Source organism: Loxodonta africana, chromosome 13, assembly GCF_030014295.1.
Source record: "Loxodonta africana isolate mLoxAfr1 chromosome 13, mLoxAfr1.hap2, whole genome shotgun sequence".
NCBI classification, from domain to species: domain Eukaryota; kingdom Metazoa; phylum Chordata; class Mammalia; order Proboscidea; family Elephantidae; genus Loxodonta; species Loxodonta africana.
In genome coordinates this window covers 26,138,257-26,153,875 of record NC_087354.1, presented here as the reverse complement: position 1 = coordinate 26,153,875, position 15,619 = coordinate 26,138,257, and the positions used below count along the sequence as shown (strand labels likewise).

The 15,619-nt window shown below is 41.8% G+C and overlaps 1 protein-coding gene across 2 annotated transcripts in view; it reads right to left on the bottom strand.

Moving 5' to 3' along the window:
- AGBL1 (AGBL carboxypeptidase 1) overlaps positions 1-15,619 on the bottom strand; it is a 968,506-nt gene that overhangs the window by 822,283 nt on the left and 130,604 nt on the right. For both annotated transcript variants that reach the window (XM_023552843.2, XM_064267104.1), the window contains exon 14: positions 5,600-5,744. In XM_023552843.2, coding sequence (XP_023408611.2) covers positions 5,600-5,744 — 145 coding nt within the window. The remainder of the gene's footprint in view (positions 1-5,599; positions 5,745-15,619) is intronic.

Here is a 15,619-nt window from a genome sequence, read left to right as displayed (position 1 = left end):
GCTGAAAACCTAAGCCTCCAGCCTCATCCTCCACCTCTCCATGGGAGACTTCTGTCTCCCTCTCCTTTATCAACAACTCCCTTAAAACTTCCATAAAAAAGCCTTTCCTGGACCTCAGCAGGTTACCCCGCTGATGGCTACTGAGAAAGTGAGGAGAACCATGCACTTAAAAATCATTCATTTCTTATTGTTATCCCCTAAACTGCTGCACTCTGTCCCCCTAATTTAGAAGAAAGCCCACCCCTAAGAAGATGGCCTATTTTATTTGTGAACCGCCTAGTTCTCAGTTGTCACTTAAGTACATTCATCAGAGAATAGAAGACTTCTCATCACAAGAAAAGAGCAAATAACAACTTTGAGTGAAATAAAAGCTACAGAACATGCGGTAAGTGTGGGCTGATAAGCTTTCTCAAATTGTCCCAGTCTGCCAATACTACTCTCCCTAAGTTATGGGGACTTACTTTAAGAATGAGAGAAATGATTAGTCTCTAGTTTCTTCTCACAGGTTTACCAATTATAAAGAAAAGATGAATTTAATATGCTTTTTTCCTTAAAAATAAATTGTAGTACTGGTAATTTGGAAAAGAGAGTAAAAATATAATCCTAATCAGCCACCCTAAGAAAATCATTGTTTGCCTTTATAATTATTTCTTTTTGGTCTTTTATTTGGATTTTTTTTTTTTTTTTTTAAGGTGCCTAGGCACAAACGGTCTGTGCTTGACTGCTAAACTAAAGGTTGGAGATTTGAACCCACACAGTGATACCACAGAAGAAGGGTCTGGTGATCCGCTCGCATTAAGATTACAGCCAAGAAAACTCTATGGATCGGTTTTACTCTGTAACACGTGGAGTCGCCATAAGTCAACGTCAAGTGACAACAACAATTTAGATTTTTAAATGCAATTCTTATTTTAGTATAAATTATGGAAATAGGTATCTTTCAATCAATCCGACAGAGAAAATGATCACACATCATCATATAAAAGGCATAAATACTCTAAAAGTTAACACCTAGTTATCGCTTATTAGATGCAGGCACTTTGCTAATACTTTATGTGCATCTAGTCATTTAATCTTCATAACAACCCATCTAGTAATTGCTTTTGTATTTCCAGTTTTACAGATGAGAAAACTGAGGCTGAAAGAGCTTACCCAAGGCTACGCAGCAAGGAAATGCAGAACCTAGACTCGAACCCAAGCCAACTCCAAACTCCAAGGCTCTCGTTCTTGCATTGGGCTCATGTCCCTGGGTTCCAGGGGTCCTCGTATTCAAAGACTTCACCATCCACACACATCTCAGACCCTTCAGGATGGTCTTGCATGTTCACCTCCTCAACATCAGGACCCTGTATTGATGTCTGTTCTTTGTTTGGGCCTGTACAAGGATAGGCCTCTGTCTACTGATTACCTGATAGCACCAATTTATGACTTGCTCATTGTATTTTGATCTACCACATGTAAGTCAACATTTCCCATTTGACACTTTTTAAACTCCTCATTTATTCTGAGTCCTTTATAAGGTATTATGCATATGAGGCCCTCTCTCTCTCTCTCTCTCATTTTCTCTCTGTTACTCCCTTTCTCTCCCTACATCACATTCCATTTCTCATCTCTGAACTTAATGATGAGAATATTTACAACAGGGGGTATATGTATTTGATGAGAAGTCCTACTCTTTAACAGCCTTAAACTCTTCCAGTCTGGGGATCCTACTTATGATTATTTTTCTTTGTCTCTTGCCAACTCATACAATTGTAAGTTCACAGTGAAATTCCATTTCCTTACCCTTAACACATCCATTACAGATTCTCTTGGAGCCACATTTTCAACCAATACTTTTGGTTACCAAGGAACAATTCATAACATACTCCTAATACTTTTTTTTTTTGTTAACACTTTAAAAATTACTGCAATTATTTATATCATGATATGGGTGATTAAAACATAACTTCCTATCCTTGCTTCAGAATTAGAATAATATTGTATTTCATTCTTTTAGCTTTATTTTAATATGAAAATCTGGAGAATTGTCCACCAGAGTTTCTGGTAAGCATCTGGAAGATATCAAATTTGAAAGAACCAAAACTGATTCTCTTATTATAATAAAGAGAAGAATAAAATTTTCAAAGTTGCAAAATTGTATTCATGCTGAATAACATCCAACATACATGTCCTCTGCTATAAAAATGTCTGCAATTATTAAACATAATCCATATCATAAGGCATTTGCAAATTGTGAATTCCACTTGGAATTGTATTTTCTACCCCTCAGCATAAGCCCCCAAGTAGCCTACAGTTAATTCTGCCCTTGGGGAATCATTCACATTTAATTTATTACTGATCTGTTGGAAGAACCATTTCTCCTTAAGATATGTCCAAAAATAAAAACAACTAGTGTGCATTACAGAATGTCCTCATTCCATCCGTGACTGGAGGAAGGGGTTTCTAAGAGGAGTCACAGAGGCCTCAGTGATTGTCTTAAGCCTAGAGAGCAAAAGACCAGGAATTATTGGAAATGCAAAACATAAAATGGAGTATATTAAATGAAACCTACTACAATATACACATTTTTCACTTTTAAATGGCAAATTGGCTTTCTTACCCTGTTCTATTCATTCAGGAGAAATGAAAAGGTATCCCTTCTCCCATCTCTTTCTCATTAACTCTCTGACACTTCCCGACTAGGAGGAGATTCACAGTCAATAGGCTAAGTGACAAGCCACTAAGCATCAGTTAACAAGGTCTCTCCTTTTCTCTGTGGCCAAGTGACTGGGTGAGTCTTCTGGATCTTGTATTTTGTCCCCCTTAAGATGCAGTGACCCAAATAGCTACTAAGCTAATTGTTGATTGTAAACTCTAGACCTTGTGCTCTGGTCTGACAAGGTCTCCAGAAGGTAAGTGGCTCCCAGAGGCATGGGGTTAGCAGCCAGGTGTGGTCAAGGTCTGGCTGAAGAGGCCTTAGACTTTGAATCAGCTTCCAGGCATCTAGTAAGAATCCAGCAGAGCATCTTGGGATAGTAATTAAACCACATATAGTGAGAAACATTGTCCTTCAGCTGAACCACGTCCATATCACTCTCTTAAAGTTATAGATAAACACCACTGGTGGATGGCTTGATTTCAACTTCAGAGATGTCTGTACGATCACACAACTCAATGACTACATGTACTTACAAGGCGAACTGCATTTTTTAGTGGCTATTGTATGTAATATGAGGCATTGATGGGTTGGTGGTAATATTCTCACCTTCCATGAGGGAGACCAGGGTTCCATTCCTGGCCAATACACCTCATAAGCAACCACCACCCATCTGTTAGTGGAGGCTTGCATGTTACTGTGTTGCTAAACAGATTTCAGTAAAGCTTTGAGACTAAGATGGACTGGGAAGAAAGGCCTGGCAATCTACTTCCAAATATCAGCTAATAAAAACCCTATGAATCACAATGGTCTGAACAAGACAGGGCAGCATTTCTTTCCATTGTGCATGAGGTTGCCATGAGTCAGAGGCCAACTCAGTGGCAGCTAACAACAAGAACATTATATGTGGCAGCAAGCAAGGACACTTGATCTGACCTCACAGAAAAATTCTTTTGAATTTCTTCTACACTGAAATAGAAGGACCACAGGAATAGATGTCAAACACCTGTGCTGTACTCCCTGCTTGGCCACGAGCTAGATGTAGGGATTTCTAGGCCTCAGTTTTTGCATCTATAAATGATAAGGATGAATTAGACAACTTCCCAAATCCCTCTGAGTTCTGAAGTTTAATACTAGCTGCTACCAAGAATCTCAGCAGGGTTCAAGATATTCTAATAAGTGAAAAGGACAGTGTCCTGGACCCATGGCCAGTTCCCCCAATGGAAAAGACAAGCACATATTCAAAAAGGAATCCCCTTCCCCGGGAGACTTTTCACACGCAGCGCTTCACAGGCTAGACAATAAAAACAGCTGTTGAAGGGGATTGTGAATCTTGCCTGTTCTGTGTCCCTAAGGGCAACAAGCATGTTTTGTAACAAGTATGGCTTGTTACAGCACGGCTTGTGATGCACATTTCTTGGATTAACTTCTTGAGCTCTCTAAGTGTGATACACAAATAATACTAGTTGTGCATCTTTTGCAATCTGGAAAACAGTACAGATCTCTCTTTAGGCAAGACAGCATATGGAGAGAAGGGCAGATGTGCTTTCACGAAGCAGTTAGCCAAGTGGTTTAAGACATGCCTCCTCGGTGGAGAGGCATTCCCATTTATACCTGAACATTTCTTTTGAAGGGAGAGATGCTCTTGGTTATCATCTTTTTCCAACTCTTTATCTCAGGCTTAAAATGAAAATGCCCATCCTTCAGGCTAAATGACAGACATTCACATACATATTAGTATAAATATGCTAATAACATTTTGCATTAACAGAGAAAGTGAAAGTGCTTTATAGAAGATACTGTAGTTCATTAATCCTCTGGAGAGCCATGAAATAGCTAGGGGAAAGAATTCGCCAAGTTCTTCAAATGATGGAAAACTGCACCGTTTAAGCATTCAGTTTGCTCAAAAGTGTCTGAAGAACCTTTTGCAAGGCCTTAAATGGAACCTAGGAATGCTAACTCTGAGTCTGAATTGGCTTCGGTGACACTCCACTCATACAAAGGCCATGGCCCGCATTTGCACTGATTCAGTGCTTTATTCTTCCACACTCCTTATCCAGTCTGGATCCTTCTACCGGCCCCTACCCATGGCCACGGAAACCTGTGGCGAAGCTCAAATGGCTGCCTGCTCACAGACTTGGGGAGTTTTTCCAAGTGTCACCTTCTTGCCTTCTGCTTCACCCATCTCAGTGAGTTGGTCTCTTTTAGTTTTGCATCTTGCCTTACTTGTATGGTTTTACCCCATTTCAGCTTGATAATCTCACTCAGTCTATTTCATGCTTAATTTGATAAACCATGCTTAAAGATAAACCAAAAAAAAAAAGTTGCCATAAAAAAATAGTTGATTAATTGACTCATGGTGACCCCATGTGTGTCAGAGTAGAACTGTGCTCTATAGAGTTTCAGTGGCTGATTTTTCAGAAGCAGATCACCAGGCCTTTCTTCTGAGGTACCTCTGGGTGAACTCAAACCTCCAACCTTTCGGCTAGCAGCCAGCACATTAACCATTTACGCCACCCAGGACTCCTTTAAAGATAACACCACCGCTACCACCAGTTGCCGTCGTCGAGTCAGTCTCGACTCCTGGCGACCCCACGGATGTCAGAGTAGAACTGTGTGCTCCATACGGTTTTCATGGCTGTGGCTTCTTGGGAGCTGGTCATCAGGCCATTCTTCCAAGGCACAGCTAAAGCCCCTAGGAAATGCCCCCACCTCTCACATTCAACCTGCAGACAAGGAGCACGACATGCCACCTGGGTCTTCAGAATATCACTGGTCGTGATCTCACCCTCCTGCTCTATCCACGGAAAGAGACAGAGCAAATATAATACCACCATGTCAGTGGCAACAAGCTCTGGCTCTTCGAGGCAGACAGCATCCCCCCACCAAGATGTCAGTGTTAAGGGAAACATAGAGAGCCCCTTCATCCCTGCTGGGGTAATGTCGTAAAGAGGAAGTTACCATGAGAGCTGTATAGGTGTAGGGATAGTGGTAGGCCAGGTAGCAGACATCCTCATTGTGCGGGAAGGTGACAGCAAAGGTGAGGGTGTAATAACACTTCCCAGATGCTCCTCCCTTGGCAGCTGCATTCAGGCGGTAATGATTTCTAAGAGAGACAGGAGAGGAGAACGAGGCAGAGGTGAAGGCAACGACCAGGCTCTAGATGCTGTGAATCTCACATGTTCCATACTGGCAAGACGCTCTTCATTCAAAACAAAATGTGGTTCCTGCACAAAATGGAATATTACTCAGTGGTAAAGACAGACGAATCCTCATACATCCTACAACATGGATAGACTTTGAAAACTTTATGCTAAGTGAAATAAGTCAGTCACAAAAAGGACAAAAACTACATGGTCCCATTTACATAAAATATCTAGAATATGGAGCCCTGGTGCTGTAATGGTTAAGAGCTTGGGTGCTAACAAAAAGGTCAGCAGTTCAAATCCACCAGCCACTCCTTGGAACCCCTATGGGGCACGTCTACTCTGTCCGGTAGGGTTGCTATGAGTCAGAATCCACTCGATGGCACCTAACAACAACATCTAGAATATGCAAATGCACAGAGACCAAAGCTAATTTGTGGTTACTGGGGTTGAGGGGAAGGAGGAGGGAAAGAGGACTCTGCTCAAGGGACACTGAGCTTCTGTTAAGAGTGATGGAAACAGACAACAGTGATGGTTGAATAACGTGGTGAACATAATTAATGCCACTGAATTGTACATGTAAATATGTTGAAATGGCATGTGTTTTGTTACATATATATTGATCAGAATTTTTTTTTTAATTTGATGGTGAAATTTAGAGGACAGAGAACTGTGCAAATACGCTTCTTGCCAGGTCATGACCAAACCAGCAACTTCTAGGCTGGCCCATCTGTCTCCCCATTGTGGCATACATGCCACAGGCCTTTCTTTTTTGTGTCTGAAAATGAAGTCATTGAGCTTAAACATAGAGAAAAATGTTACTAATTCTGTTTTTCCTATGATTCTGTTGCAGACATACCCTTGATTATTCAAATTTGGTTCCCCCAACCCCCACTTCTCTCCAGATTTCATAGGGTACAGCACCTTCCTATCTCCTCAAACTGCAATATCATAAGTCCCCTCAAACAATATTATGAGTGGATTTGTTAGTAATCGCTACTATACATTGGAGGGCAGTGGTGGCTCAGTGGTAGGATTCTTGCCTTCCATGTGGGAGACCCAGATTCAATTCGCAGCCAATGCACCTTAGGTGCAGCCAACACCCACTCATCTGTCAGTGGCGGGTTGTGTGTTACTATGATACTGAACAGGTTTCAGTACAGCTTCCAGACTAAGACAGACTAGGAAGAAAAGCCTGCAATCTACTTCTGAAAATGAGCCAAAGAAAACCCTATGGATCATAGCAGTCTGATCCACAACCAGTCATAGGGATGGCGCAGGACCAGACAGCATTTCATTCTGTTGTACACGGTGCTGCCATGATTTGGGAGCCAACTCGATGGCAACTAACAATAGCAACAACAACTATATATTGAGTTCCAACTAGACCTTAAATATCCCACCTTAGTTATCACAGTAACAACCCGCTATGCAGATAAAGAAACAAACACTTAGAAAAATTAAATAATTTGCCAAAGATCACAAGGCTAGTAAGCGGCAGATGCAGGATTAGAACCCAGATCTGTCTGGCTACAAAGCCTTTGTTCTTTCCATTCTTCCATAATTTCTTCCCAAAGGAATGCCTTTGTCACCCCATCCTAGGGTGTTTCAGCTCCTTAAAGCTTGAGAGTACACATTTCTCTTTGTCAAAGATGGAGAACCAACTGTGGTACTTCAGAGAACAGTAGCAAAGTAAACTGCACCCAGAAGTTCATTCCAAGCAATGTTTTCCCCACACGCTGCCAGTTATGCTCTTCTTGCCTTGCCTGTTGATGCTGACACAGTTGGGTAGGCTCTTCTGAGAAATGCTACCATCAAGGCCGCATTATAATGCAGAATACACCTGGGCACCAAAACATGTAATTCCACCTCTGAGCATTTACAACATTGGCTACTTGTCCATGGTGCTCTTGGTTTTATTGGGAGAAAGGGAGAGAGGAAGGTAAGAAATAGCAGATAATCATTCCTGTGTGTTCTAGCAAAATATATAGAAAACGGATTATTTTTTTCTGCCTCTCTGCTACCTTCGTGCCTCCCCCCACCAAAGCAAAAGAGCAGGCAAGCAAGAAAGGAAGAAATAGAAAATCTGGAGTAATTTCTTGGGTCTTTCAATATTTATGAAACTAGGGATTTTTTAGGGATGGGAGTAAGAGAAGCTGGTGGTCCTACTGACTACGTCCTGATACACTTCTCTTGCCCCAGCTTCTCCCAACATGGCAGCCTGGAGCCTTGATCATTCTGGGGAAAGGAGAATACTGGATAACAACCTAAGCCCCCAATGGATTGGGCCACACAGCTCTGCAGGGTCACATTGATAGAACCCATTTCCTCTGTGATTACAGGAATAGAAACTTCAAAAGAGGTGTCTTCACCCATGGTGCCATCTGGATCTTGATGCTTCCTCCAGATTCCCCCCCCAAATTCTGCAGTATCTCCCAAAGCTAATACTCTGGTTATTGGAGACTACATAAAGAAGCAGATGGTAGCTCAGAAAGCATGCATGCCACTTATGCTCTGCATTTTATTCTCTTTCTGAAATCACTTTTAAAGGCGTGTCACTTCACTGCAAAAGCACATTCAGTTTACACCTACCTGAACAACAGGTGCCAGCCAATTACACCTCCCTACAGTGGAATGGCCAATTGAAATTAAATGAGCCAGGGACAACCAATCAAAAATGTAGAATAGAGCTTCGCCTGTAAGCATGAACATGCGAGCACACACGCTTCCCATATACACACCCATGAAGGTAAACGCAAGTGGAAGCACGCATCTAGCGCCTTACCACTGTTCACCTACCAACAGTGGAGACCAAGCCTGCACCTTGACTTGAGTTACAGATACTGCTGTGGGGAAGCGAGCAGGGGTCTCATTTGGGCCTTGCTTCTTTTCAGTTCCCCACTGCACTATTAAGTGTGCAGGAAGTTCTATGACAGGCACTGCTAGCCTGTGCACATTCAACCTTCCTCCACTCAGCCACAGGAGAGAGTGAGAGAGAGAAAGTGAGAAAGCGAAATCCCCGTGTTTATCTCTCTGCTCCTTCCCGATTCAAACCACTGGACTCCAGGAAAAGAGCAGCTACAGTGAAATGGAAAGAGAAACAAAAATGGATTAATTCTCAGCCTTTGGGCTCCCATGAGCCCAAGTCATAGTGACTTAAGGGAAATGTAAGGAATTTGAATGGTAGTTATGCCTTTATGAGATCTGCCTTGTCACCAGCCCGTCTGTCCCCCAACACACACACATAACATGCTACCCGCTACAGCTTGGTGATACAATGGGGTTGATTCTCTTGAGTAAGGACTAAAAGCTCCTCGCTGACAAGCCAGCCTTCTCTAGAATGGTTGCAGATTGCTGGAATTTAAGAAAAAAAAGGATGTCACCTGATCTAGAACATTGATTTCAGCCTGGATTTTCAGCTAAAGAAGATTCAGTTACAGTCCTAGACTAGAGCCTAAACTATGGCTGAACCTAAAGCCAATGTCAGGCTTCACCACTGGAGTCTCTTGGTGGCCATATTGTAGCAGGACTTTCCAGAAGACAGCTCAACCTCCAGCGAAACTTTACTCTTCAGAGGCCTCTAAACTTTCCCCAGACCTTCTTTTTCATAGAGAAATATTTGATAAATCTCTAAAGTGAAGTATTTGGCTTGCCACATTTCAATTTGTCCAGGCTAGAGTAAGATCCCATCAACAAGTTATTTTTGCTTCCTCGATGATGATGTGAACATATTGAGGGATGTGTGCAAGCCAGGAACACTCATCCTTCATATTTTTTTTTCTTTAAATGTTATTTATTTTGTTGTTGTTGAGAATACACACAGCAAAACAAACACCAACTCAACAGTTTCTACGTGTACCATTTAGTGATACTGATTACATTCTTCAAGTTGTACAATCATCCTCACCCTCGTTTTCTGACTTGTTCCTCCCCCATTAACATAAACTCACTGCCCTCTAAGTTCTAATCCAATCTTTCAAGTTGCTGTTGTCAATTTGATCCCATACAGATAGTTCTTAAAAAAGCATAATGCTTAAGGCAGATCTTTTTTACTAGTTAAGCTAAACTATCATTTGGTTTTAAGAAGACTTCAGGGGATATTTTTGGTTCAAGGTTCAAAGGTCATTTCAGGACAACCTTTGAACATCCTTCATGTTTTTAAGTTGTTCCTATGTATGTTGTTGTTGGGTGCTGTCGAGTCAATTCCAACTCATAGAGACCCCATCCGACAGAGTAGAATTGCCCCACAGGCTTTTCTTGGCTGTAACCTTTATGGGAGCAGATCACCAAGTCTTTCTCTTGAGAGCTGCTGGGTGGGTTTGAACTACCAACCTTTTGGTTAGCAGCTGAGTGATTAACTATTGTGCCACCAGGGCTCCTTTCCCATTTACGGGAAGCCCTCTTTCTCCTCCTCATTTAGCCAGCTCCTCTTAATGTTTCAAGACTCAACTCAAGTGTTTCCTCTTTCAGGAAGCCTAACCTGATATCCCCCTTTTTCATAGCTCTTATCTCACTGCACTCTAGATACTTCATGGGAGGAATTATACTTATAAACTTGTGTTTCTTCAAGCTTGGCACAGTCCCTGGACATAGCAGCCATTCAATAAAAAAATGAATAAAACTAAGACTCCAGGAGTAATAATTAGTATGCTGAATATATATTATCTCTAATCCTAATGACATCCTTTCAAAGCAAGTAGCATTAGATACGAGCCCTGGTGGCACAGTGGTTAAGCACTTGGCTGCTAACTGAAAGGTTGGCAATTCAAACCCACCAGCGGCTCTTCAGGAGAAAGATGTGGCAGTCTTCTCTGAAGATTACAACCTTGGAAACCCTATGGGGCAGTTCTTCTCTGTCCTATAAGATCACTATGTGTTAGAACTGGCTCAACAGCAATGGGGTTAATGGAGTATTAGATACATTCTCCAGAAAAGAAAATTGAGACTCACAGGGATTAAGCAGTTTGGTCAAGTCCACAGCAACTATGTTGTTGTTGTTGTTAGGTACCGTAGAGTCAGTTCTGACTCATAGCGACCCTATGCACAACAGAACGGAACACTGCCCCGTCCTGAGCCATCCTCACAATCGTTATGCTTGAGCTCATTGTTGGAGCCACTGTGTCAATCCACCTCGTTGAGGGTCTTCCTCTTTTCCGCTGACCCTGTACTCTGCCAAGCATGATCTCCTTCTCCAGGGACTGATCCTTCCTGACAACATGTCCAAAGTATGTAAGACGCAGTCTCGCCATCCTTGCTTCTAAGGAGCATTCTGGTTGTACTTCTTTCAAGACAGATTAGTTTGTTCTTTTGGCAGTCCGTGGTATATTCAATATTCTTCACCAACACCACAATTCAAAGGTGTCAGCGCTTCTTCGGTCTTCCTTATTCACTGTCCAGCTTTCACATGCATATGATGCGGTTGAAAATACCATGGCTTGGGTCAGGCACACCTTAGTCTTCAGGGTGACTTTTTTGCTTTTCAGCACTTTAAAGAGGTCCTTTGCAGCAGATCTACCCACTGCAATGCGTCTTTTGATTTCTTGACTGCTGCTTCCATGGCTGTTGATCGTGGATCCAAGGAAAACGAAATCCTTGACAACTTCAATCAAGGAAGAAGGGCCTGGCAGACTACTTTTGAAAAGCATTAGCCAGTGAAAACCTTATGAATAGCAGCAGAACAGCAACTATAGGAAGCAGGATTCAAACTCAAATGCAGGCCAAGATCCAAAACCATAATTTTTTTTCATTATCTCACCTGTCTGTCAAGAATGGTTAAAAAGACAAAAGACCTTTTGGCCCAATTAATCAAGTAAGAATTTGAAGTTTTGATCTTCGTAAGTCACAACTGCCTAAAAACTTAAAGTCTAAGGTAACAGAAGAAATAAAAAATAATTCAGGTGAGGATTTTAATAAACTAGTGAAAACGATCCATATCACTATAATTCTAAGAATGTTTCTACTAGTTATTAATAATAATAATTGCTAACATTTCTTGAGTTGAAATGTTACCGTGGACAAGACATTGTTCTAAATTTCCCGTGTGTTTAATCTCCTTTCATTCAATCTTCAGAAAAGCTCTATGGCATTGATACCATTATTTTCTTCATTTTACAGATGAAGAATTGGAGGTTCGGATAGGCTGGAAAAATTTGCCCAAGATTAGTGAGTGGTAGACATTTGATTCCAAGACCTTTCCCCCCTCGATCTGCTTTTACAGGTATCCTCTCAGATTTGCTGGATCCTACTTAGTACTCACTTAGCACTCTGCTGCTAACCAAAAGGTCAGCAGTTCAAACCCATCAGCCAATTCTCAGGAGAAAGATGTGGCAGTCTGCTTTGGTAAAGATTATAGCCTTGGGAACCTTATGGGGGTAGTTCTACTCTGTCATATAGGGTTGCTGGGAGTGCAAATTGACGCAAAGTCATCTCAGGTCAAAGATGACATGGGCTGGATCGATCCAGCAATTGCACAGTTAAAAGGCTCCTCGTTGCTTTTCCATTCTCTGAATCATTTATCTTGGGAAGCAGCTACACTTTTATAATCATAAAGCCCTCAATGAAGCAAGGAGCAAAGCACACAGATGCATAGCTATAAACTCAATCTATTTCCATTTGTACTTAAAAATATGCTGGGAAGTCATTTTTTCAGTGTGTGCATGAAATAAGCAAATACCATGCTAGAGAGTGAATTAGATAATCTTATAATGACAATAGCTCTGTTTAACAAGAGTTCATCATTTCACTTAACGGGGTCTAATAAGGCAGAGCAGCCACGTTGCCGGCTTCCCCGTGTCTGCAGCGTTCCTAATATTCTATATAACACCAATTCCCTCTCCAGAGATCCTGTGGAAGCATGCACGATGGCAGAGCTCTTGTATGACATTCATCTTCATGAGTGAGCTGTTCCGTCTCCTCTCGCAAGCGGAGATAAATGTCAGAAGAGATCAGCCGTTGTGTATTACATGCCCACTCTAAGCGTGCAGCCTCCCTCCCTCTGCTCTTCAGCACCAAATTACGTTAGACCAGAGCTAGGAGAGAACTCAAAAAGGTATGAGGCTGTGTACATAGAGGGAGAAGCAGACTAGAGGGAAGTAAATAAAGCAAAAACAAAACTCTACTTGCTTCTTTTTAGGAAAGCCATGGAAAAATGTGTCTGCCCATCTATGTTCTGCCCTCTTGAGGATCACTTTTTATTTTCTATCCTAGTGGTCCTCAAGGTGGGGGGAGGTGAGGAGGGATGGGGAAGAGGAAGGAGTAGGAGGTATTTTGGGATGGGGATGGGACAAGACGATGAGCTGAGCACAGGGAGAAAATACTAGAATCTCTCCTCAAATGTATTGTTATAGAGTAATAAGGGAGAAATTAAGTGGTCTAACCTTTAATATGGGCTTGACACTAGTGAATAGTTTTTTTGACACTGGTGACCTCATACAGTTCATGTTAACCCGTTGTCGTTGGTGTTGTCATTAGTTGCTGTTGAGCCAGCTCTTTCATGTACACCAGAGCAAAACATTGTTGGTCCCATGTTAGCCTAATGTGATGAATAATTATACAACAAATTAGATTACAGTGCACAATCTCATCCTTTCATCTCTGTTTTACTCAAGGCTGGAATATGAAAAATACATAATATTTTACATCGACGGTATAGTTAAGCATCAATTGCAGCAGACAGGGTTTCCTGAGGGAGGAGTGGGAATAGCTAACACCCTCCTTCTTTCTTTTGGATGTAGCTCTGGCAAGGTAATTGTTTGCAGATGCCTACTTTAGTGGATTTATAGATTATATTATCTAAATTAAATTAAGGAAACCCTGGTGGCGTAGTGGTTAAGTGCTACAGCTGCTAACCAAAGGGTCGGCAGTTCAAATCCGCCAGGCATTCCTTGGAAACCCTAAAGGGCAGTTCTACTCTGTCCTACAGGGTCGCTATGAGTCGGAATCAACTCGACGGCACTGGGTTTGGTTTTTGGTTAAACTAAATTACACCGCACAATACAGACAACTAATTTTTAAGAAAGTTCTACTTAGAACCCATGTTGTTGCAGTTAGCTGCCCTTGAGTTGGCCCCGGATTCTTGGCAACCCCATGCACAATGGAACAAAATGGTGCCCATTCCTGCACCATCAGTTACGGATCAGACCATTGTGATCCATAGGATTTTCATTGGCTGATTTCTGGAAGTACATTGCCAGGCCTCTCTCCCTAGTCCATTTTAGTCTGGTAACTCCACCTGTTCATCATCATAGCAGCACACAAGCCTCCACTGACAGAGAGGTGGTGGCTGAGCATGAGATACATTTGGTGGGTCTCCCCCACGGAAGGCAAGAAGTCTACCACTCAAAACTGGGTCTCCCCCATGGAAGGCAAGAAGTCTACCACTCAAAACTGGGTCTCCCCCATGGAAGGCAAGAAGTCTACCACTCAAAACTGGGTCTCCCCCATGGAAGGCAAGAAGTCTACCACCCAAAACTGGGTTTCTCCCAGAGAAGGCAAGAAGTCTACCACCCAAAACTGGGTCTCCCCCACAGAAGGCAAGAAGTCTACCACTCAAAACTGGGTCTCCCCCATGGAAGGCAAGAAGTCTACCACTCAAAACTGGGTCTCCCCCATGGAAGGCAAGAAGTCTACCACTCAAAGCTGGGTCTCCCCCAAGGAAGGCAAGAAGTCTACCACTCAAAGCTGGGTCTCCCCCAAGGAAGACAAGAAGTCTACCACTGAACCACCACTGCCCCCTGCTTAGAAGCCATAGATTGACAATACTGTTAAATTGCAAGCACAAATGATCAAGAAGAAAATGGCAGAACAGATATGGCCTACCTTTACTATAGCTCTTCTGAAGAATTTCCATTTGTGCAAAAATAACAATCAAATTAAGTTTGAGAAGTTAACCAAAATGTTTCAAAATTACCTAAAAGACTACTTACAATTATATTTTTAATGGTCATCTCCACCCTAAGAGTATAGCGTGCCTTGAAATATCAGCTATTGGTAGTATGATGTTATAACAATTAGGTAGACATTTAAAAACATTATTTGTTTCACCTTTTTCTCATCACTTAAAAGTCTTAAATTTTGCAAATGTTCATAATGGTATAATACCCATTCCAAACCCATTGCTGTCGAGTCGATTCTGACTCATAGCGACCCTACAGAACAGAGTATAACTGCCCCATAGAGTTTCCAAGGAGCAGCTGCTGGATTCAAACTGCCAACATCTTGGTTAGCAACCAAGCTCTTAACCCCTGCGCCACCAGGGCTCCAGTACAGCGATGCATGCGTAATTCATTAAAAATAATTTATAAACAATCTATGTTAAAAAGACATGCAAAAATGTATTTTACTGCTCATAGTAAGCTATCAAAATAGTTTGGTGACCACTGTTCTAACTGATGGCAGCTGGTCCTAAAAAGTAGTCACTTCACCTCCTTAATCGATTATCATTTCTGTAAAATTCCAAAAGAAATAGAAATTCCATTCTTTCTGAGTGTCCTTTTTCTGCTTACACACACACACACACACACACACACACACACGGGACCATGACTCAAAAGGGTTCTCCCCACAATGAGCACCCTGGTACCACGTTTAAAACTGAGCACTAAATCTGGGAATTTAACAGCATAATACAAATGGAACTACTGAGTGTCTGATGACATCTTAGAGACAAAGAAATAAGGATATAAAGTTCTCCTGGATTAATACACCAGAGAGAATAAAGGCACAGAAGAAACAAAGAAATCTTCTAAAGCAGATCAACTCAAAGATTGAGATGGGTAAATAGGAAGAAAGATACTGTTTAATTAGAGAAAGCCATTTTACAATAGGGAGAGGTATT